At 38.7% G+C, this 23,258-nt stretch overlaps 1 protein-coding gene across 1 annotated transcript; it reads right to left on the minus strand.

Moving 5' to 3' along the window:
• Positions 1 to 485: 485 nt before the first annotated feature.
• On the minus strand, positions 486 to 16,286 carry parp4 (poly (ADP-ribose) polymerase family, member 4). Its single transcript, XM_057336229.1, is given in 35 exon segments — positions 486 to 1,577; positions 1,656 to 1,788; positions 2,056 to 2,158; positions 2,254 to 2,351; positions 2,445 to 3,924; positions 4,072 to 4,200; positions 4,414 to 4,509; positions 4,636 to 4,716; positions 5,093 to 5,173; positions 5,998 to 6,168; positions 6,291 to 6,390; positions 6,487 to 6,674; positions 7,170 to 7,240; positions 7,490 to 7,685; positions 7,910 to 8,047; positions 8,145 to 8,223; positions 10,941 to 10,984; positions 11,095 to 11,259; positions 11,375 to 11,461; positions 11,544 to 11,675; positions 11,769 to 11,911; positions 12,345 to 12,486; positions 12,914 to 13,097; positions 13,220 to 13,318; positions 13,441 to 13,572; positions 13,669 to 13,820; positions 13,941 to 14,099; positions 14,180 to 14,317; positions 14,422 to 14,580; positions 14,677 to 14,775; positions 14,879 to 14,957; positions 15,076 to 15,181; positions 15,427 to 15,625; positions 15,726 to 15,870; positions 16,154 to 16,286. Coding segments are annotated over 34 exon segments (5,505 nt in total). The 5' UTR covers positions 15,852 to 15,870; positions 16,154 to 16,286; the 3' UTR covers positions 486 to 1,561.
• Positions 16,287 to 23,258: the final 6,972 nt, after the last annotated feature.

Consider the following 23,258-nt stretch of genomic DNA (forward strand, 5'->3'; position numbering starts at 1 on the left):
CTTCTTGTTATATCTCGGTAAGGAAAGTAGTTACAAAGTTTGTCTTAATGGCACAAACGAATGGCACCTATTTGAAAAGAGTTGGACGACATGGGGTGGAGAGTGACGTCACACAGCCAAGAAAAAGAATGTTTAATATCTTGAAGGCCAAACCAGCACAAACGTTCATTTTTGCGGCACAAATCAGCACAAATGAGTGGTATAGTTTTGGTGACAATTTATTTATATGGGGTGCCAACCTCACCTATACTGTAGGTGCTCACTAACAGATTTAGTATCTGTAAGTGCTGTAATTGTTTGTGTGATCACTATAGAAGGTTGTGACAGAACCAAATTATCTCTGCTGCATAGCTTCATTTCTCCAGTTGCTAAATATGTTAATGTAGTGATTTCTTCTATTTCTGGCGCTATGGCATTTCTGTGCTGTTTTGGAGATGTTAGCATGTCTCTAATAGGATCGGTCTTATTAACTCACTGTCATTCAATTCAATTCAATGTAATTTTATTTTATAGTGCTTTTACAATTTGCATCAAAGCAGCTATACAAAAAACCAAAACCAAGATAATCAAAAGTTGAACACACACGCACACAAAAACAATGAAAAATCTGATAAACCTTAAAAGTAATATAGAAATTGTCATGCATTGCAACACATTTCTTCTCACTTTTCGTGTTTCGTCCATTTTCTCTGCTGCTAAAGAAACTCAAGTCTCTTAAAAGTCCTCCTCGCTACTCCTACAATTTTGGCCCTTAAGAGCTCTTTTAAGGGTTAAGATGCTTTATGAATTATTTTTTTCTTTACCAAGTTCTTTTCTGTATTTCTAAGGGGAAACGCTAATTTTCTTATAATTTTGTCACTAGAAGCAACTCTTTGCGCTAAGATTTTTCACGAATAAGGGCCCTGGTCTCCATGGTCCTAGTAATCGGTATTTATCGGTGTTCCAAAAAGCCATTTTGAAGACAAGGTTAACTATAACGATTAAGGGCTATGCCTGCTCCTGGCTTATTTTATATACTGTCTGAGAAACCATCTGGCTGCTATGGCTTGATCTACTCTTTGTGATGTATTTACATGTACATGAACACTATCATTTGCTGAAAGCAATAGAGTATGGAATAACCCAGTCATACAAACACTACACCAGATCTACAAGCACAAATGAAACTGCAGTGAAAACAGCAAAGGAAAATATTTCTAGCAAACAGTGAAATAAAATGACAGGGTAAATAAAAATGCAACAGAAATAAAATTCTGGAGTAAACTATTCTTTAAAATATTGTTTATGGCTCTGTAGAATCACAGACAATCTTCTACACATTGCAAACTTTTGAAACAACAAATGAATGAAATAAAATAATGTATGTGTTCAGTTACTAAACCACCCACAAACCCACACGTCTCTCTAGAACAGGTATAAGTGGAGAGTACGGGAGGGGTGAATCACAGCCCAGTAACTGACGTGTGGATGATTCCCAATCCCAGCCAAACTCCAGCCTGCTGCACACACATGGATACTGTCTGTCTGCCCAACAAGCCCAGTCCACTGCTTTCTTCACAGACTACCAGTGCACAGGCCTGCATGGAAAAACATTAAGAATCTAAAAAAAGAGCAGATATAGTTCATGAGAATGCATGTGTGCTCTGTGCTCTTACCTCGGGCCCTGTGACTCTTTCAGACTGAAGAGAGACTGAAGCAGCTCTCCCTCTGCTAACTTCTTCACTCGAATCAGCTGCAGCACCAACAGAGTGGCCACCAGTCTCAGAATATCTGCAAGAGCCTTTGCACCTGACAGATGAAACATAGTTTATTAACTGCTATTTGACTGATAAAAGCAGTGGTGAAATTTCTCTCGTCAGGATAAGGACAAAGATAAATGAGGACAAAGCTTTATACGGTAGAGCTCTAAGCAGTCATGGCCACATCAACAGGGTATTTTGTCGACTGCTTGGTGTCTGATTCAACACAGTGGTCTAAGATGTCTATCTAGCACACTGTGTTAACACTGCTATTATTTCAGGCATTTTAAGTAGTATAACAAAATAGTTTTCTTACCCAAGGAACAAATGCCTTTCTCCTTAAGGAAGACATTGGCAAAAAAGTCAATGTCCAGGTTGAGGAAGCTACTCAGCCTCCCAGTACAGTCCCAGTATCCATCCTATGTCCAGACAGAAAGCATACAATAATAATAAGTTCATTTAATTTAATGTCTCTGTATTGCTTAGCACATTAAAAACTAAATACTGTATGTACCTCATGTTGAAGCTGAAACAGCTCTTCCCAGGCGGTCTGAGGTAATCTGCATCCTTCTTTCATGGCTGGTTTATTTTTTCGTTTTTTAAAAGCCAGGACTGCAGATTAATGACAAATGAGACATATGATGAACAGGCGTTTTTAGTCCAGCTTTAAACTTATCTACCTCTACATCAATGTGGTTAACTTACCAGGTGCAGTTGACCGGCTGTGTTCTTCAACACTGCACTCCAATGAAGCAATATCTGATGAAGATATGATTTTAGGGCCTAATAAATCAAGGGCACGCGGAGAAGCCTCTGACCTTTCGAAGTAACCAAGACCTTTCAATGCAGCATATGATGAAAGAAGGGAGGAGGAAGGAGGAGAAGGAGGATGGGGACGAGAAGAAACGGCACCCTGCATTTCGAAAGGTAAACAAGGGGGGACCGGTCTCATCCTTCTAGAGCTACAGTACCCCATCCCCATGACGGAATCTGTTGAGATGGAATCCATGAGACAAGCCTCAAAGAGTTCAACTGGAGGAGAAGACGTACAGGCAGCAAGCAGAGGTGAAGACCCAAAGAGAGAAGACTTGAGGACAGGAGTTGGACCAGAAGCTCCAAGGTTAGGAGGCAGAGGAGGAGCCCGAAAGACAGGAGGCGGAGGAGGAGCCCCAGGGAGAGGTTGAGCCACGTGGCAAGGAACCAGATGCGTAAACCCTGGTGAAGGAGGCGGAGGATGAGCCCCAAAAACAGGAGCTGCAGCCCATGACAAAGGAGGCGGAGCCGCAAAGACTGTAGCTGGAGGAGCTGCCCCTAAGAATGGAGGCGGAGGAGGAGCCGCAAAGACTGTAGCTGGAGGAGCTGTCCCTAAGAATGGAGGCGGAGGAGGAGCCGCAAAGACTGTAGCTGGAGGAGCTGCCCCTAAGAATGGAGGCGGAGGAGGAGCCGCAAAGACTGTAGCTGGAGGAGCTGTCCCTAAGAATGGAGGCGGAGGAGGAGCCGCAAAGACTGGAGCTGGAGGAGCTGTCCCTAAGAATGGAGGCGGAGGAGGAGCCGTAAAGACTGGAGCTGGAGGAGCTGCCCCTGAGAAAAGCATGTGAAGTGAAGCCCCAAAGCCCATAGGTGCAAGAGGAGCCCCAAAGAGAGGAGCTGGAGCTGAACTAAAATATGAATCCCTAGACAAAACAGGAGGGGCAGCAGGAAGAGAATTAGCAGGAGGCAGTGAGGAGTCGATCTGGGTCACAGGTGGAGACGGAGACCTCGGGATAAAGCCTCTGGCACCGAAACCTCTAGCATGGCTTCTTTTTTTAAAAATAGGCCTTGAACAAACCATACTGTCAGGCATTGATTCTTTTGTCCGTTCTTTGTAAACAGCATCACAGATTCCCACTGATTGTGGAACAATTTTGATGTCACTTGAAGGAGTTGTTACCACAAACATGCTCTTCCGATAAGGCTGTATCTGAGGCTCAAATATTCTCATTTCGCCCATTTTTTGAGCAGGACGAGAGGAAAGATACACATCCTCAAAAAGAGCAGATGGGGGAGGAGGCGGCTCAAAATCATTAGAGACATCTGCATAAATATCAGCATCGTATAAATTTGCCATTTCACAATCTATATTATCTTCCTTGTCCTTGGAACATTCCATATCAAAAGCCCCGCTAACAAACTCCTCTGACCCTCCCTGAAAAACAAAATAAAAGTATTTTAATTGCATTGTGGTTAAACCTGAATATTTTCAGATTTGATGTAGAATTGCTACATTTATAATACTGTATAAAACAATACATTCCACAATCATGTTGTTTTAAAGCCGTATTGTTAGTTATACCACTTCTCCATCCAAACTCTCAGCTGTCTGCTCCTTCTGAGTCCATCTCATATATGGCAGAATATCCACATTTTCTTCTTGTATTAGTTTAGAAATATCTGTGAACCCAGTGTCGAGCTGATTCTGGTCCTACATAGAGAAAATAGAGTCATATAGTTTAATGCTAGGTAAGACTAAAACTCTGGCTAACATCAGCAGTCAAATGTGTCAAAATTTAAAATGCGATTTTCAGTGTACATGTGAACTGTATTTGATTGTGAAAGTGAATGTTTCATTTGATTTTACAATGTGTTTTAGCATCAAAGATCTAAGCACATTATCTTAAAGCAAAAATATTTTTACCCTCTCTTCGATAGCGACAAAGCTGGTGAACTGGGACAAGACGGAGAACTCTTTACTGAGTTCAGTGATGTAAGACTTCAGCTCAGCCTTCTTCCCCTGATAAAGAGATAAAAAAGCCAAAGTTCATCTCTTATCAAAAGTTCCAATCATCCTATAAAAAAAATAAAAAAAAAAATTAATAAAAAAAACCGGCTGTCAGAGTTTACTAAACAAATACCGTACCTCATGTTCTGCCTCACTGTCTCCGAGTATGCCATCCTCATAGTCTCTGATGATCGCTCTGGCTGTTAACTTGTGAAGGAACTACACACCCCAAATCAATAAAATTAAGATCATAAACAATTTATGGTATTGATGATTATATAAAGCAGAGATGCACAAATAAATCAGCAAATATGTCAGTATCAGTAGTTTAAAAACAGCAAATGATCAGGGCCGATATATCCTGTCAATCAAAAGTGACAAAAATGCAGTGAATTAAGAAACATCACCAGTTAAGAAACATTTGATGTGCAATATTAATAGTCATATGAATTAATAACATTTAGAAAGTTAAGAAATATTTATTAAATCTTCAGAATCTGTATCGGCAGATATTACTCTGAATAATCGTCTATCCATGGAGAAATTTACTATTGGTGCATCTCTAATATGAATTATTTAAGATGCTTAAACTTACAGTTCCTTTAGTCTTTTGAAGTTCTGTGGTGGACACCATCGTTTTGATTTCCTGTCCACTCAGATCACCAAACATTGTGGCCTAAAGGAGATGATATCACACCATTCAAAAAATACATCATATGACAATAATTGTTTTTCATTGTTTGATGTTATCTGATATACAGTACATCTTGACAATTATATATTTTACATAAAAAGAAGTAAAAGTCTGACGTCTTCGTCAACCGCTGTAGACATGAAAACTGAAATGTTTTAATTTAAGAGCTAAAACTGTAAGAAAATAATACATAATATGTTTTTTTATATGCTTTGTCACTAAATAAACACAACTGTATTGCAATGTTTTCATTTATATGAACTAATATAAACCATAATAGTAATAAAATGCAGAAACTTCACTTTAAGATTTTGTAATCGATTAACTGAACAGAATTCATCTTTTTGTGTTTTTGTTTCCAGTGCCTTCTCATTTTAACACCTTCATACAAGTAACAAACAAGAAAGAACCATGAAATTAGTCTAATGACAGTCTTTATAATCATTAAAGGGGTCTTAACCAAAACTCACCCTCATGTCATTCCACACCAGCATGACTTATGCAGAAACAAAAGAAGATATTCTGAAGAATGTTGGTAACCAAACAACACTGGAGGCCATTAACTTCCATTGTATGAACACAAAACCACTAAAACATTTCTCAAAATATCTTTATTTGTGTTTCAAAGAAGAAAGAGGTTTTGAATGACATGAGGGTGAATTAATGAAACCAGAACTTTTATTTTTGGGTGAACTAAATCTTTTATATTGCCAGCAAGATCATAGCAATATTGTGAATGTTCAATACCCCCAAAGTCCATAAAAACTAAACTAACATCTGCACACCATCAGATCATCAGCGCTTACCTGAGTGCAGTGCGGCACAAAGCCGTACACCAGTGTGTGACAGTCACTGAAGAGAGCGTGAAGCTGTGAGGGAGCTTGAACAGGAGGGGGCGCTGTGGGATTAAACTGCTGCCATTTCACTGCCACTGATCTGCAGCCTGGAGACTCCACACGCTGAAGCTGAGCTCGCACCTGAAAAAGTTTTATTTTTAAACAACAGCCCTAGAGTGCCTATGAGACCAACGTAAGCAAGCTTAAATAGCACTCATTAAATTAAACAGTAAGCAATGATACATGAAGATAGTGTGATTCACCTTCTCAGCCCAAGTGTGTTTCATCTTTGTGTCAAAAATTTCATACGTTCCACCCCCTGCTTGAGCCAGCGCTCTGAGCATATGACGATTAGCTGTCAAGCTAGACAAAAATATTTTGTTTCATTTGAGAGACATTATGAAGGGAGGAGAACATTCTCATTCTTTTAATATGAACTAAAAGACTCTATAGGCAGACCCGAGGCCGCAGGTGAACACCCGTGTGTGACGGGAGTTCTCTCGGACCAGCTGGAGGGTCAGAGGCTGATTCTGAACATGTCCATCAGAGAGCAGCAGGATGTTCCTCATGCCCTGTGACGGAGGCAGCAGACTCAGACTCCTCAGAGGTCTCCACAGCTCGGTGCTGCCACCCACTCCGTCAGACTGCTGTTAATAAAGATGTCAGAAATGCAATGACACACAAAGAACTTAAAATTCAGCAAATATGGGTGATTAAACCAAGAGCTCAAGGTTTGGCTGGCTGGCATCTCACAAAAATTAACCATACCTTTGTTATAGTAATTGTAGTTTCCATGTTTTTTGATGGATTAATTACCATTTGGCATAGTTTTACTACAAATACTGTGGTTAAACTACGGTTACTGTGGCAAAACAGTTCATTTGTAGTTACCGTGGCTTAAGTGAAGTGTTGTTTTATTTATAATAAAATCATTTTTTACTCATTTTTCATGCAGCTGTAGAGTAATTTGTCACATGACATTTACAGCTCAGGTAACTGGCTCAAAATAAAAGTGAATATGGCAGGATTTAAGTGAAGATAAAGCAAGCAGCGATTTTCTCCTAACAGAAGAAAAATCTTCAAAATTTGCTTCCTTTCCAAACCAATGGCACAAAAGACGTTTTTAACAGTTTTAAACTCACCATAATGAACTTTCTGGCTGATTCAAAGGTATCTGCTAAGAGCACTGGTGCAGGAAACGCCACCTTGTAATCTAAAAAAAACACCCACATTAGAAATAACACAAATTAATATCTCAGTGTTAATTTACTTTGAACTGAAGAACCACCATGTTGTTCCTCACCAGTAATATTTTCCTATGAGGAACACATTACAAATAAACGAGGAAATAAAATACATAATATTCCGCACATGACACAATTACCAATAAAATCATAACAATAGCAGAGTTAAAGTAAAAAAAAGCAATCCGAACTGAACGGCAGACTGACTGAGCACTAACCAGTGCCAAATGAGATGATGTTGATCTTCATTGAGCGATCGAGAGAGTTGAGCACTTGAAGAGCAATCCTGCGAGCGTTCAGCATGGCGTCTCCCCGCATTGACTCTGAGGTGTCCAGGACGATGACCACATCACTCACGCTGGATGAATCTTCAGAGCTGGACGTAAAGTCTGGATAAAACACCAGCATGCAGGCCTGAAGGGATCATTGTGTGCATAGGAACAGAGAGGGATGATAGCAGAGGTGAAGATGAAGATAACCAAGAAGCAGGAAAAACAAATGTGATTGATCAATGGCTGCTATTCACCTGTCAATCATTCAATGCACCAGAACAAGTGTTGTAAAATATAGCAAGAACCATCCAGGAATGTCTACAGTGTTTTTAAACTTGGCCCTTTGACCATCTTTGATTTCTGTACCTGACTGTCTTTGTCTGGATGGTTCTCCACCCACATCCTGGGCATGTGGATCTTAGAAAGACTGAAGGTCAACTGGAGCCCATCAGGTCCAAGAGTTTGTCCCGGCAATGTACTGACCACAGCCTTACAGTCTGTCCTCTGAGTGGGGTAGAAAAAGAATACTGTTAAAATCTATTCTAATCTAGTGAATAGTACTGTTTTTAAAAGAATGCAATAAAAAGCATTTAGTAATAACCTTGGTTTTGATGAGGTGTGAAGACTCTAAGTTGATGATCTCATATGGCATTTCAATGGACACACACAGAGAGAACTCCCTGAAGAAAGAGATGGAAAGAGTCATTTAAAGAATAGTGAAAATATAGATCAAGAGGGGGTTGGGTTAATTCGTAAACATGGGCTGTTATCTAGTACAAGGGTTTTCAAACAGGGGCCCTTGAAAATTTCAGAGAAAAAAGACAAAGCAAAAATAGTAAAAGTCAACTAAACATCATTATTGCTTCATTTCAAGTATCTTCTTTTTGCTACATGCGTAGTTTTCAGAATTGCTTATATTTGTAACTTTTTAGAGGGTTTTATTCATTACAGTTCTTTTATCACACATTATTAGTAGTTCAAAAACAATATGTTATATTTATAATATCACATTTACTATTTATATAATACAGTTCAAATGTTTCTTTATACATAAAAAGGTATGCATTTTTGGAAGGGGGTCCCTCATAGGCATAGCTAAACATTTGAGCTGGGGGGGCAGACTGGTCAGTGGATCTAGTCTAAACGGTGTTTCGTTTCGCACTGCTGGAGCTAGTCGATTCACGCTTGCGTCGCAGCTCAGTACACAGCAAAAATTCATTTCTTCTGGGTGAGAACAAAACCTTGAATTAAGTTTTAGGTTTTTATTCAGCACTGAATTCAATATTGCTATTCTTGCCACGCTGGCAGATGCTTGTTTTAAATACAAATTCACTTAAATTTGATATTCTTTCTAAAAACAAAACTTATTTTCTTAAGTCATTTGCTAATCAAGAAAATGCACTTTGACTTAAGAATTTGTACTGGAAAACAAGAACAAAATAAATGTTTTATAGGCGGTGTGTTTATGCGGAGGCGACACCACATTCGGCTTTCCTCCAGCTTGTTCTCTAGCGCCGGCTTACAGAAACATAATTTGGTGTTAATAAATTAATAGATATTATTAACATTATATCTAAAACAAGTAAACTATAAAGTAAACTTGTGGGAAAGTAAACTATAAAGTAAATGTTGCGGTCATAAAAGTTTGACAAATAGCCTATGGCAGGAGGTGCAATTGATTACCAAATGCTTTAAAGATATTGTTTTTGTACTGTAATTACCAAAATGTCACAACTGTTTATCATAAACAGATCAAATTCTGATGCATTATAAATCATAATAAATTAAGTTTGTCAACATTTAAAAAAACTGTCATGGTCATGGCTTGGTCATGGCTTTACCTGTTTGCTTAAAAAAATTCACAGAAAATGGAAAAGATACACAATCCAATGATACTTTAAAATACAGATATGAATTTTTTAAGAATGAAAAATCAATACAATTAAACAGCATTATTATAGAAAACATTTGATTACATTTAGATTACATATAGATTTACATTTAGATTACATATAGATTTATCAAGAAATTGGATATTTTATCAGACTGCGAAAGATGGATAGTTATTTAGTGTTAGCTTTGTATGTAACTGTGTTGAAAATCTGTGATAATGGGATCACGTAAATAAATGAATAAATATTATGTTTCAGGGAAAAGAGCGATGAACCTTTGTTGCACCCTTACGTGCAAAGTTCATTTGTCAATGGAACGTCAACAAACCAGAAAAATCTGCGATCTCAGTTTCTAAAGGGGATTTTTACCTTGATTTTCATCAAAAATAAACAATGGGAAAGCAAATAATAAATACTGTTAATATTCATTTTGTAATGCATTTACAGTAGTTATTGCATGTTACACATCACCGCAATGCTCTGATTTCAATTGTATAACAGAACTATAAAGCAACCTTGTCAAATAAACGTTACAGTCTTGTAAGATTTGGTGAATTTTTACCTCCAATTTGGACTTTTTTTAAACAAACGTTTAAACAAAGGTTTTGCCTCAAACATAAATACGCAGTAGGGAAAGAGCATTAACACATTATAAACAGATGTATTTTGTATTAAACGTAAATGTTAACATAAATAATTGTAAAACCTTTAGAACAGAGATGCAATTATACAACAGTTCTCACTGGTTCTCGAATATGATTGGCTGATAGCCGAGAGATATTCCACCAGGATCATCACGGGAACTGACCGTTGAACCGCTTCACTGACTGTTTGTATCACTCCGCCACTAAACTAACTCGGACCAGTGTTGCCAGATTGGGCGGGGTCCCCTACCCACCACATCTCCCCTCCCCCCGCTAGCTCTGCCCATGGGGTCCCTCACAAAAGGTTCATCATATTTGGGGGTCCTTGGCATCATAAAGTTTGAAAACACCTGATCTAGAACATGGCACTTCCATGATGCAGAACAAACGCAGTATTTACAGCATGCAAATGATATGTGTTGCCCAAATTTGTAATATTTCTTTAGTTCAAAATGTATATAAGAGCAATTAGTACTATAGGTGCATTATATTCTTAGTGACTTCCTCTTAAAGTGATAGTTCACCCAAAAATGAAAATTCCATCATCATTCACTTGCCCTCTATAGTCATTTCAAACTTGTATGACTTTATTTCTTCTGAAGGACACAAAAGAAGATATTTTGAAGAATGTTGGTGACCATACAACGGCAATACCTATTGACTTTGGTTTAGGTTTCGTGTCTGTACAATAGAAATGAATGGGTACCACCGTTGTTCGGTTACCAACATTCTTCAAAATATCTTCTGTGTTCTGCTGCAAAAAAAGAAACTCATACAGGTTTTAAATGCGTAAATGAGAATTTTCATTTTTGGGTGAACCATCTCTTTCATTTCTTCCACAGTATGAGATTCTTACTGTACCCCTCTGACTGAAGCTCGGTCACAGAAACCTTCTCAACAGTTGTCTGAAAAACAACACAATTTCCATTGTTTTATTCCTTTATAGTAATTATAACCTGAAAATTCACATTTCACATGTATGCATTTGAAGAATTAAAGTTGAACTGTGTCATACCTGAGTTCTCTGATTGAGAGCGGCACTCTGTTGCCACGGTGCTACGCTGCCCGGCAGAGAGAAGATAATAGAGCCGCCTTTCACAACCAGCTCAGTGATGAAGGTCACTTTGATCAAAACTGTTGCTCCTGGAGGAAGGTTCCCCACACTGATAGTAAATACATCCTGTATCACATAAACATACACACTTCAAGACACCATCCGAGTGAGGACAAGGGTCTAATAGACCATAATAGGTTAATACCTACTACAGAGTCTATGGATATATGACGCAACTCACAGGTGCATCCTGATCCATTAGATATGCTCCATGGCCCTTCTCTATCGCCTGTCTGTACTCCTTACGGGCCTGTTCTTTTTCCTTTACCTGTGGGAGGAAGAAAAAATTGGATGAGAAACCAAGCACAAAGGTTTGAATTGAAAGCATTTGACAGATTCTGAATAAGCACCTTTCCGATCACATGCTTTCCGTTGATAAAAGCTTCGAATCCACACACTGCTGCCGTTTCCTCCAGTGGAAAGACGTATTTCGCTTCAATGGGAACTACACTCTGATTTGTGTAGGTCTGGAAAACGATGACCTGGTGACACAGAAGAGAAAGTAAATTGGAAATTACAATCCAATACTCTGTTTATGCAACGTGTCAAATGTGACACCCACTGCTGTCACTGACCTGACACAGCAGGTCCATCAGCTTGCACCTCACATGGACAGCCTTCAGGGGAAGTGTCTGTCCACTGCTGTCCAGAAGACCCGCGGTCATCTCCTCCAGAGGGTTTTTAGTGCACTCCAGACCTGCACTGTCATCACTAGACACTGGAGAAAAACATCCACACAAAATGATTTATGATTTAGATAGAAAGAATATCAGCTGTTCCTGTGGCATGATCTGTCGGACCATGGCATTTAAGTCCTTAGTTCTCTAAAATATACTTAAAGGGATAGTTCACTTGAAAGTTAAACTTCTTTTATCATTTGTTCACCTTCATGTCGTTCCAAACCTGTATGACTTTCTTGCTTCTTCAGAAAACAAAAGAAGATATTTTGTAGAATGTTGGTAACCAAGCAACACTGCCCCCTATTGACCTCCCCTGTATGAACACAAACCACTGAAACATTTCTCAAAATATCTTCTTTTGCGTTTCAGTCATATACAGGTTTTGAAACACATGAGGGTAAACAAAAGACGACAAAATGTTTATTTTTGGGTGAACTATCCCTAAACGATGGACATATTTTGCTCACTCACAGATGTCACATGTTCTTTCCGTGGGCTCCTCAGAGGTGTCGATATGAGGCTGAAACTCTGTTAGCTGGTCCTCCTTTAAAGTGTACTGCACTACATACTTAAGTTGGATCTGGTCTGTGTTATATACAACATACTCATCATCCTGTCAACACACACAAACGCAAAGGTTACACAGCATCCCGTAAGCAGATCATTGAATCTAGGCATGAAACGGAAATCTCAATGGTGTTGTCTTCCGAATTGTGACGTATATCAGAATATAACAGCATCTGGAATGAGAAAAATGTAGGACGGGACTTGATTTCATCCTTTGGGAATTGATTGGATTGTTGGAGGTTGAAAGCATGGCCAGTCAGTATAGTCCTGCCCTCGAGCCGAGACATACTGTATGTCATGTCAAGAAGAGATGTAATTTGGAGAGGAAGTTTATGATTTGCATTCAAAATGATGAGGGCACATGAATTAATAAAAAACAATAATAATACACACTGTAATAAAAAATAAGAATTGTCGTTTTTGGCAATTTTTGAAATTTCATGGTGACTAAGTAAATCGACCAGGAAAAGCACCTCAAAGTCCGAAGGCGTTTTTGAGGTGCGGCAGACACCATGTACACTGTGGTAACCCTCAGGAGCAGAGGTCAAAGTGGTGTCTCTTTTCAGCAGGTCTTTGCACTGTCCCAGAGCCACGTCACACACCAACAGCAGCCGAGAGCCGTTGGTTGAGCTGGGCTTGGAGTATTTAACACTAGTCCTGTGAAACAGAAAAGAAGATTAAAAACTACAAATAAAGGTTGGTAACAACATAAAGGTAAGTAAATGAAGACAAATATTTATTTAGCATGAACCGTTTCTTTAAGGATATCAACCACTGACATTAAAGAGTCACTGAAGTAGATTCCCCCTCCGAGATTCCCTATATCTGTCCTCTCAATACCGTGTTGTTCCACTCCGACCCTGGGCAGCAGCAGACCTCTAAATAGAAACACATATGCGTAACATGCATTCATTGTTTTAACACATGCAGTGTTAAAAACAGATCTGATTTTTTTGTTATCTGGAGTGGAAAAGTGCGGTTTTTAAAAAAGCACTCTTACCTTGACAATATTCCTACAAAACTGCTAGAACTAGTAGAGTGGAGGAGGGGCTTAATGTTGCCAAGCTTCTCCCTAAACATCTGAAGCTCCACCCCCCGGCTAACACGCAATATCTGCTGAATCTGAATAGGCCTGTTGTAGATACAAAATGAACCACATTATTAATAAACAACATGTTAATAAACCATGTTTAAAAGTCCATAAAAATGGAACATCGTGTGATAATACTTGTCTCGAAGAAGTTGAGAGACAACAGTGAACTCAGGGTTTTCTGATGGGACCACATCAATGCTGCATCGCAGGGCACGATACTTTCCCAGAGAGGACGGCAAGGGGCTTCTTAGAGTGGCCTCACTCACATTGAGAATATCTCGGATCAGCTAGAATATTTATATTAGTGACATTAGTCAAATATTGTAGAAAATGACTGAAGTACTAGCATGAATCTAAGCCTTGGACAGAACTAGTTGAGTAGTGAGAATGAATCTAATGTGTTATACCTGACAAAGGTCTAGTTTCTGAGACACAAGCTTGCTTTAGGAAGGAGGGTCAGCCATTCGGAGGGGTAGAAGAGTGTTGACCTCCTCTAGCAGGGTCTTGACTTTAGCCTCATCTTCAGTCATTTGTGCCTGCAGTAGCAATCCCTCCACCCTGCTCACCTGCAACACCACAGATATGTCAAATACAACAGTAAAAATACTACATCACTGGCCATGCAGTTATCTAAGCCCATTCTTACATCATTAAGGCTGATGCTGGAAACAGGGACAGTCAGGATATTGCTAAGGGAACCGAGAGCTTCGGTCCAAACCAGCTCCACAAAGACGCCCACTTCCTGTGTTAACGTGCAGCAGTTCAGCCTTTCCTCCAGAAGAAGCTGCCCAAAAAAGCGTGGATTCAGATTCTGCACTCACTTACAGTATCATGAAAACACAGATAGTGAGTGGTCTTTAGAAACATCATAAAGAGGATTCGGTTAACCTGTTTCAAGCTGTAGGATGCCAAATGTTCAGCCTCAGGGGGGATTGTGGATATCTGTGTGAACCACTGAACCTTCTTTTCTTTCATCAGCATCAAATAGGCTTCCACAGCATCTTCAGAAGTGCTGCAGAACACAACCTTGTCCCGAACTGCTTTGTTCTATTGCAAGAGAGTAAATCACCACAAAACTTCGCAACTAATGCTTCAGATGGTTGCAATACAATCACGATGCAAAAGATATGGAGATGACCAAACCTCAGTTTCAAGCCAGATGTAACACAAGACACGATACTGCTGGCCCATTCTTCCTTTGGCACTCTGCAGCTCCAAAACTGCCACCGCCTTTGAGTTAACCTGCCATAGACAATCAAAAGGTGACAGGTGTAAAAACACACATTAAAACTAACGCTGTTGTGGTGGGTTTAAGAATCTGTGGGAAAATGTAGCATGAACATACCTTCTCTAAAAACAAATACTTGGCAACTTGAAAGTGTGAGGGAAATTTAGGCAGGTCATGGTCATCTTCTTTGTAAACTCTGCAGGGGGGAAATAAAAACGTATGGCAAACAGATAAACTAGCATGTCAACATGGAACGAGTATAGAAAAGTTGTTGAGCAATATAAGTTATACATCTACAGAACAGAAGAGCTCACCTGAACCTCACGGGACGAGGTCCGCCCTTCTCAAGCATCTTAGTCCCAGGTTGAGGCTGATCTTTGGCACACTCTTTTGCTGGTATCTGAGTTGACACTTTTACCTCTTTAGGTGAACAACAATGTTGTTTTAACACTACTTCTAGCATTGTCAAGTGCACTTCTCAACAAAAACACGCAGAACAATACACACCCATTCTTAGCAAACACAACTAATCTGGCTTTCATGCCAACAATAAACCCTTCCATTAGGCCCATCCCTGTTTTACTCCTTTTACATGAAATCCCAGGTAAAGAATTGCCCAAAACAGTTGACTTATGTCTTATCTAAAGAACATTACAGAGCCATACCTGGATGATGTAGAAAAGTTGTTTCAAAGTTGGGATTTGTCAGCGGGGTCACAATATGCTCTGTGACAGGCAGGAGATGTCTTTTATCCAGACAACTCCATATATATTGGATCCCAACCACTGGGATCTTCAGCTTCTGAATGCTCTTCTGTCTGTTACTGCTTAACTCATCCACATTGTTTGTGACCACAAACGTGGTCTGCAGAAGATAAAGACAAGGCCTTTAATCTATTGATCTGCATAGATTCGTTAACTTTGTTTTACAGAAACAGTTTTGAGATTGTTAATAGAATACACACCTGTTTGTTGATCACATAGGCAATGTTTCCTCCATTATCCAGAAGAGCTAATCTCAGCTTCTTCTTCTCTTTAAAAGGTAAACCCTTTACATCTAACAGCACGATGCAGTTTTCAAACACTGCCATAACACCAGCAGAGACTGAACTGCAGAGAGAAATGTGCATCCAATGAAGTGCTACATAACAAACACATGATGAAGTCCATAAAAATAGACTGTGGTGCACATTCCTCCGCCTATTCCTGAAAACATTTCGATCGTTGATTAATCACAAATGTCTTTATTTATAGTACATATACTGACATGGTTTAAGGACATCAGGAATGCTCGTGTCTGCATTTGCTACAGACATACACAACTTATCAAGTCGTTGTAGCGTTAGTTACAATGTCAAGAGAAGGGAAATAAATGGACGAAATGACATCTTACCGTGAGTAAAGTTAGAGTCGTGTGACAAACGTGGATTTTAAAATAATCATGAAAAAGTCATATCCCGACTGGGTAAAGTTCGGTAGCTGGAAACACTTCCTGGCATACGGTAAGAACACGCCCCCTTTATGCTATAAAAACATTAGACGAGCGCCATCCAGCGGTCGAAACCGACACTATAAAGTTTTAGCTACCACTGTAAAATCCAGTAAATATCATTATGTCTTAAAATAAGAAATAATCTTTCAGTTGATTGTAAGCGTTAAACTGTCTTGGTGAGAATTTGGCATAATTTGTACTTTCATAGTTCAAGAAGCAGGCTTGTCCCACATTTACAGTGCAAAATACCCTGCTGAGGAAAACAAACCATCACTTTTGTATTTAATAGTTTTAATATTAATTGTATTATTTAATATAAAACAACGTGATGTATACGATGGTGTTGGGTATTGAATCCTATCATGCATACAGTTTTGTAATGGTTGCATGGTAGCCTAAGATGAATTTTAGCAGGGGGCATTAAACAGCCTTGTTCCTCATTTACCCAGTAGTCTGCTTTTCTTTCTGAAACAGCTCAATATCAAGGGTGCGAAAGGTTTTTATTGACTCTAACACGAGACAAAGGTCAAACACTCACATAACATTAACAGTATAGAAGGCATCACAGAAATGCATCCAAGCTAGTGACTCAACACAAGGAATAATACAGTTGAACATTTTAGAAACAAATTAAATGGAAGAAACAAAAAAAAACGTGTCAACTTATCTTCCACATATCAAACAGGGCATATATTTTATTCAGTTCCTCCAGTACAGGTATATATTCTACTTTTTTGTAAACGTAAGTTCGTAAGGGTTTTGTCAACAATTTTTTGTTATGACAGACACGAACCAAAAATAGGCATCATAAATATTGTTCTAGTTTTAAGAGTTAAATCTGTCTCATGAGTCACGTGACCTAGTGTACATGCACGTGACTACAGTAATGGGGCGCTGCACCTCAACGAAGCGAGGCTTGTGTCATGTGTAAACGTATGGTTCCTCCCTTTCCTTTGCAACATCCACTGAGCAGGCGAGGAAGCGGATATTTACAACACCGTGTCATGCATGCGTGTGTGCTGAGCTGCAGAGATTCCTCTCAAGGTTCTTTACTGTATCAACACTATTTTATGGGTCCTCTTAAGCGTATGCAAATATGGCTCGGTATTCATTTTTTTCCACTTACGTACTCAGAAATGTGCCCATCAGGACAGGCATTATCGTAATGGCCATGGTTATCTTCTTCAAATTAGTGTTTACATGCCCTTGCACAACTCCCGAGTGTCGTAGTCGAGGTGCCAATAAACACAACACTGCAGATCAATTGAATCCTAAAGTCGATTAGTTTATTGACAGTGTTCCCAGTGGCGTGCTGCCACCACGCCACACTATTAGCCTGCCCCGTACCTCTGCACATGCGCAGATATATACTCGACAGGGTTGCCACTACTTAACAAAACCACTATCATTACACCGAGGAAACACTTCTGTACTGTTGGCTTTACCTGTCCCTACCGATCTGCATAATGTTTTTTGTAATGATCCCCATCGACAATAGGATTTTAAAGATTTGCAGATGTTACGTTTGCAAATGTTGCGTTGGCGGGCAGAGAAGATGCTGTAAATGTGAGTGTTGTAATACATTTGAGTGTTGCTGTTGCGCGGGTGGTTACTGTTATCATCCTGAAAGTTGTGGACAGGAAGGATGGTATTACTGTGGTATGATATGGAAACATCTGCTTCATGTCTTTTATGCGGGATCGCTGTGGATAGTTGTTGCGTTTATCGACGGGGATTGGTACGTGTGCATAAGAACTGTTCGTGTGAACGATACCGGGGTGCAAATTGCATGCAAGGATTTACCTACTCCAGAGGAAGCAAAGATGCTCAGAAAATATGACAGTGAATCTCGGGTAAGTGACATTTGCAGCCTTTTATGAATATTCTGTATAGTATGTAATCAATGTATCCGTAATTGAATGCTTACTGTTGAGTTATTATAATTTTATTTTTTTGTCATTACAGGTCATATAGGTTTTTAATGTAACAATTTGGTTTCACATTTTTTTAAGAATGTCTGCATCATTCATTAGGTTACACAGACTTGTGAAGGTTAACATCATTGTTTACAGCATTATATTCAAAGACTAAAAGCATTGTGAAAATGAACCCATTGTCACAACAACAACAACAATAATGTTCTACATTTACAAAAGAAACATAACTTATCAATATAAACAATGCCAAAATAATATAAAAGTAAATTAATGTCATTCTAAAATATTTTTTAAGATGTGATTCAAAAATGCGTGTGGATTTGCTTCCCTGTTAGCTTGGAGATAATTCCATAACAAAGGCCTTGGGCCGGTTGCAAAAAGCACCTTAAGTGTAATTTTCCCTTAAGTGTGTCCTTAAGTATACCTTAAGTTTTACTTAAGTTATTCTCCTATTGTCTTAGCTAAAGGAAAATCACCCCTTAAGTGTCATACTTAAGGGAAAAACTTAAGGTGCTTTATGCAACCGGGCCCTTATCTAATAAATAAAAAATAATCATAATAAATAAATCATGCATTTTATAATGACCTAAAAGAGAAATACTTCATCTTTATATTTTCAATATTCTATCCTTATTTTAAACTGTCTATTACGCTACACCTTTATTTTTTGGGGGGGGTCTAAGATGCATTAACAATGTTTATTTTTTAAATTTAATATTGATTTCTTTCCAACATTTTCAGTGTGTCCTTAAACTTTTAGCCCCATTTCCCATTGCATCCATCTTTATTTTGCTATTATGTTGTTACTGACCAGTCGTTTTCATTATATTTGATCTGTTTCTTTCTTCTAGGTAATTGGACTAATTCTTATTCTAGGCCTTTCATTTGCATTGATGATAAACTCATCTCTCATGACCCGATGGAAGCCATATTATAAATCTCTCTTTGAGGTTTATCTGGAGCAGGAGACTTCAGCCATTCTGGAAGACAGACTACATGAAAAAGCTGCGGAGAGAGCCAAGTGTATCACTGAGCGTTCACTGAGAAACATTCAAAATCAACATGTGAACACTACACAGAGTGATGGCCAACATGTTCATTATCAACAGTTAGAGAACACCGAAGAGGACATATGGCATCATATATCAAACCCAGCTTTACATTTAATAGGTTCTACCAGTGAGTTCCCATGAGAACTGTACAGAGAACGCAAAACATTTTTTACCTGCTGTGCGTGTGTTCACTACTCTCTGGATGGGTTAAAAGCAGAGGTCACATTTCGGGTATGGGTATATCTGACAAATAGGTCACTTCACTTCAATATGTTTTGATTTTAATACAATGTATAACAATTCACAAAGTTGAAAAAACTGTATAAAAGTAATGCTAAACTTAGCATTAGTCTCAAAGAACAGAACATGTCTGTATTTCTGAAGGTTGTTTTATAATATACTTTATATAATGTTTAAAACACTACCAAGCATTTCTGAAAATGGTGCTCTTTTCCAACTTTGGGGTTACAGACATTTAGATGACATTTACACAAAAGCACTTATAACAATTAAAGGCCTCTAGAACAGATCCTGTTAATATGTTTATACCATTAAAAAAACTTAAATAAGCTTTTCTAGTGTTTTCATCAACTGCAAAAGAGATGAATATACTGAAATGTTCTCTTCCAACGAGAAGTCAAAAACATTATTTTATTTTTTGAAGATATTTAGACATGGCTGAATGGTTAGATAGATTTGGCAGAATAGTTTTAAGTTTAAACCTTAAACAGTCCTGAGAATTTTTTTAAACGTTGTAATATCGCAGTATGTGTTATTGGAAATAGGTTTAATTCCTAACGATTTTTTAGAACAGAGAACCTTAGCCTGTAGCTCCTATAATCCGCCACCAGATGTTCCCCTTCACCCAAGTATTAGTTCTGCTGCTTATTTCCTGTTATTTCCTGCTTATTTGCTTACTTCATAAATACCTTTGAGGAGACGGCCTGTTTAACTGCATTTCTTGGAATTTTTGGTCATCATGTTAATAGTTGTTTTAATAGTAATGCAAATTGTGGAATCTTGTTTTGTTTGCTTGATGATGGTGTAATTGGCTAAATAAGCCACTAGTGACAGCTTGCTGTTTAAGGCGTTTGTGAGCAGTAAACTGTCACCATTTTGTGCCTTTAAACCACTTTTATTTATTTTTTATTTATCCTTTATTTTACCAGGATAGTCCCATTGAGATACAAAATCTCTTCTTCCAGGGAGTCCTGGCCACTTAAAGCGGTTTGTACTTGTTTTAAGTGTTCTGAAATTATGAATAAATTGTTAAATGTGTTTAATTGTTTATTTTTGCTTTCTGTACAGTAATTTATATATCATTATTATTAATGAATTAGATATATATTGAGAACTCATGCTTGACAGGCACCACCCACACACACTGTGACATATTCAAACAAACACAAAAAAAGTGGAACTGTAACATCTGTTTCATGCTTTTGATGAAATAAAAACTCATTATGGCTTCACAAGAACAAGCAGTGATCAAGTGTTGACTGCTGGTGATTTTTGCGTCCTCAAGCCCACGTCTCAATTTGAAACTTGCCAGCAAAACCGCAACAAGAAAAAATCTGTTCATCTTTCACAACCAACATATGATCCTCTCTGCGATTAAGTTTCCTCAGTTATCTGCCTACTCTTGGTTTCGGGCTATTCCCTGAGAGCGCATTTCCTGGTTTTCTACACCACCTCCCACAACTCTAAATACATCTTTGGTGACATTTTGACAAGTTATTCTCCTCTTTCTGTTTAAATTGCACATTCATATAGGGTCGAAGTGGACATTGAACCATCCAGCATCTGTGTCTTTATTTATTTGTATTGTGAGAAAGCCCCAGATGCATTCTCACCTATCTAATATCTTTATCCTCCTAATGGCCTTTCATCTGACTTGGATCTGATTTGAGTTCCCTGTGTTTGTTATTTGTAGGGAGGTAAAGACTAGAGAGACACAAGGGATATGCAAGTGAACGCAGGGGCGTAGCTACATGGTGGCCATGGGTGGCCACGGCTACCCCTGAATGATGGATGGCCACCTTTCTTTCTACCTCTGTTGTGCGAAGCAGTTTTAAGATGTGTGTCGGAGTTTACGGAGTGCTGCGCAGATCATTTAGCGTATGCACTGAAAGTACGCGAGAACATTACTCTTGAGTTAATATGATGTCATACGCTGACGCACTGACGCAAACAGTCTGAGCGCTATAGCTGAACAGCTGCTAACCGCTTCGTGACAGTGTACTGTCTGTGTACCATGGAAGTTCATCATCGCGAGCAGAAGGATCAGGTCAGTAAAATCAGTCTTGTTACATTTTCGCAAAAATTTAAGTTGGGGTACAGCAATGTTTATTTTCTATAAAAAATGCTAACTGCAAATGATAGCTAGCAAATTATTTTAAAATAATGTTAGCACATGAAAGCATTGCAAATAAATTGTTTACGTTTGTGTATGTTTTTGACCAGCAAACTATGTGTAATGAAGAATTGGTGTAAAAGAATTTCTATCTGTAAGGATTTTTTGGTCACCCTAATAGAATCACTGGGTCTTACCTGGCCCCCTCAAAAAAAAAAGTTCTGGCTACGCCCGTGAGTAAACGAATGATTTTCATTTATTTGCAGTTTTCAATATACATGCAAAAGAAAAAGGTGTTCATACGAGCTCTCCAAAAATAAAAATGTTGTTGTCATTTCCAACCTGCATGACTGTCTTTGTTCTGCAGAACACAAAGGAAGATATTTTAAAGAATGTTGGTAACCGAACAACGGCAATACCAATAGACTTGCATTGGTTTTGTGTCTGTGCAATAGAAATGAATGGGTTTTCAAAATTCAAAATATCTTCTGTGTTCTGCAGAAAAAAGAAATCCATGTGCAGAAAAAAAGCCAAAAGAGAGTGTGCAAATGACAGAATTTTCATTCTTGGGTGAATCACTTACACCGTGTCTACACTGGACGCGACAAGACAATACAATGCATTAGAATCCATTATAATTGTATATTTTGTCCACACTGGATGTGGTGCGGCACCACGCGACAATCCCATTACAACAAGCCGTGTCGTATCGCGCCGCGTCCGGTGTAAATACGTGTCACGGAACATGGGAGAAGAACCCAATTGCAGGCAGCAGTAAAGGGGTTAACAAAACTTTAACAAATGAAACACCCACGAGGGGGAAAGACAAAACTGATAAACAGGAAAACAGGATAAACGGGACGAAGACTAACTGACACTAAACTGAACTAAAACAACACTTGACATAAACTAAACTCAAACACTTACTAAGACTTGATGGGACAATCCAAACAGGACCATGAACTTGGGAGAGACAGGTAGCCAGGGTACATCAACACATAGAACGCAGCAAGACACACCAAACACAATGACAGAACACAGGACAATGAAACATGAGGGCATTAAATAGGAAAGACAAACGAGGGATAATTACACAGGGCAGGTGAGGGTAATGAAACACAGACGGGAAGCAATACGTGAAACGAGAGGGGTGGGGCCAATGACAAGATACGAGAAAACACATGAGAAGTAAAAACATAGACAACTCATGGTTTTCTCACATAAAACATAAGGCTTTGTCATGGCTCTGCCGCAGGACCAAGAAAAACATGACTAAATGAAGCAGAGCCATGACAATACGGTGTTAGATGTTTTCATACGACTAAGCAAGTAACTATCACGAATCAAATGGACAGCAAAACCAGACAAATACTGTACACATGCACAAGAGAATAACAAATGAAAGAATGTACATTGCAGTCGGGCCTATCAGGACTCTTCTATAAGCCTTCAGGGTGTTATAAAAACACCAGATCGATTGTGTGTAGTGTAAATTCAATAGAACACAGATCAATAAAATGCAGCAATACCAAAATACAAGAATGAAAAAAAAACAATGCCTATGTTTGTGTGTATGTTGAAACAACCCGTACCTCAGTATCTCCAATTATAAAGCAGTTTATCTTGTTTCTCATTTGTCATGTATTTTAACATGCATACAAGTC

The sequence above is a fragment of the Triplophysa rosa genome, linkage group LG6, assembly GCF_024868665.1.
Source record: "Triplophysa rosa linkage group LG6, Trosa_1v2, whole genome shotgun sequence".
In the NCBI taxonomy this organism is placed as follows: domain Eukaryota; kingdom Metazoa; phylum Chordata; class Actinopteri; order Cypriniformes; family Nemacheilidae; genus Triplophysa; species Triplophysa rosa.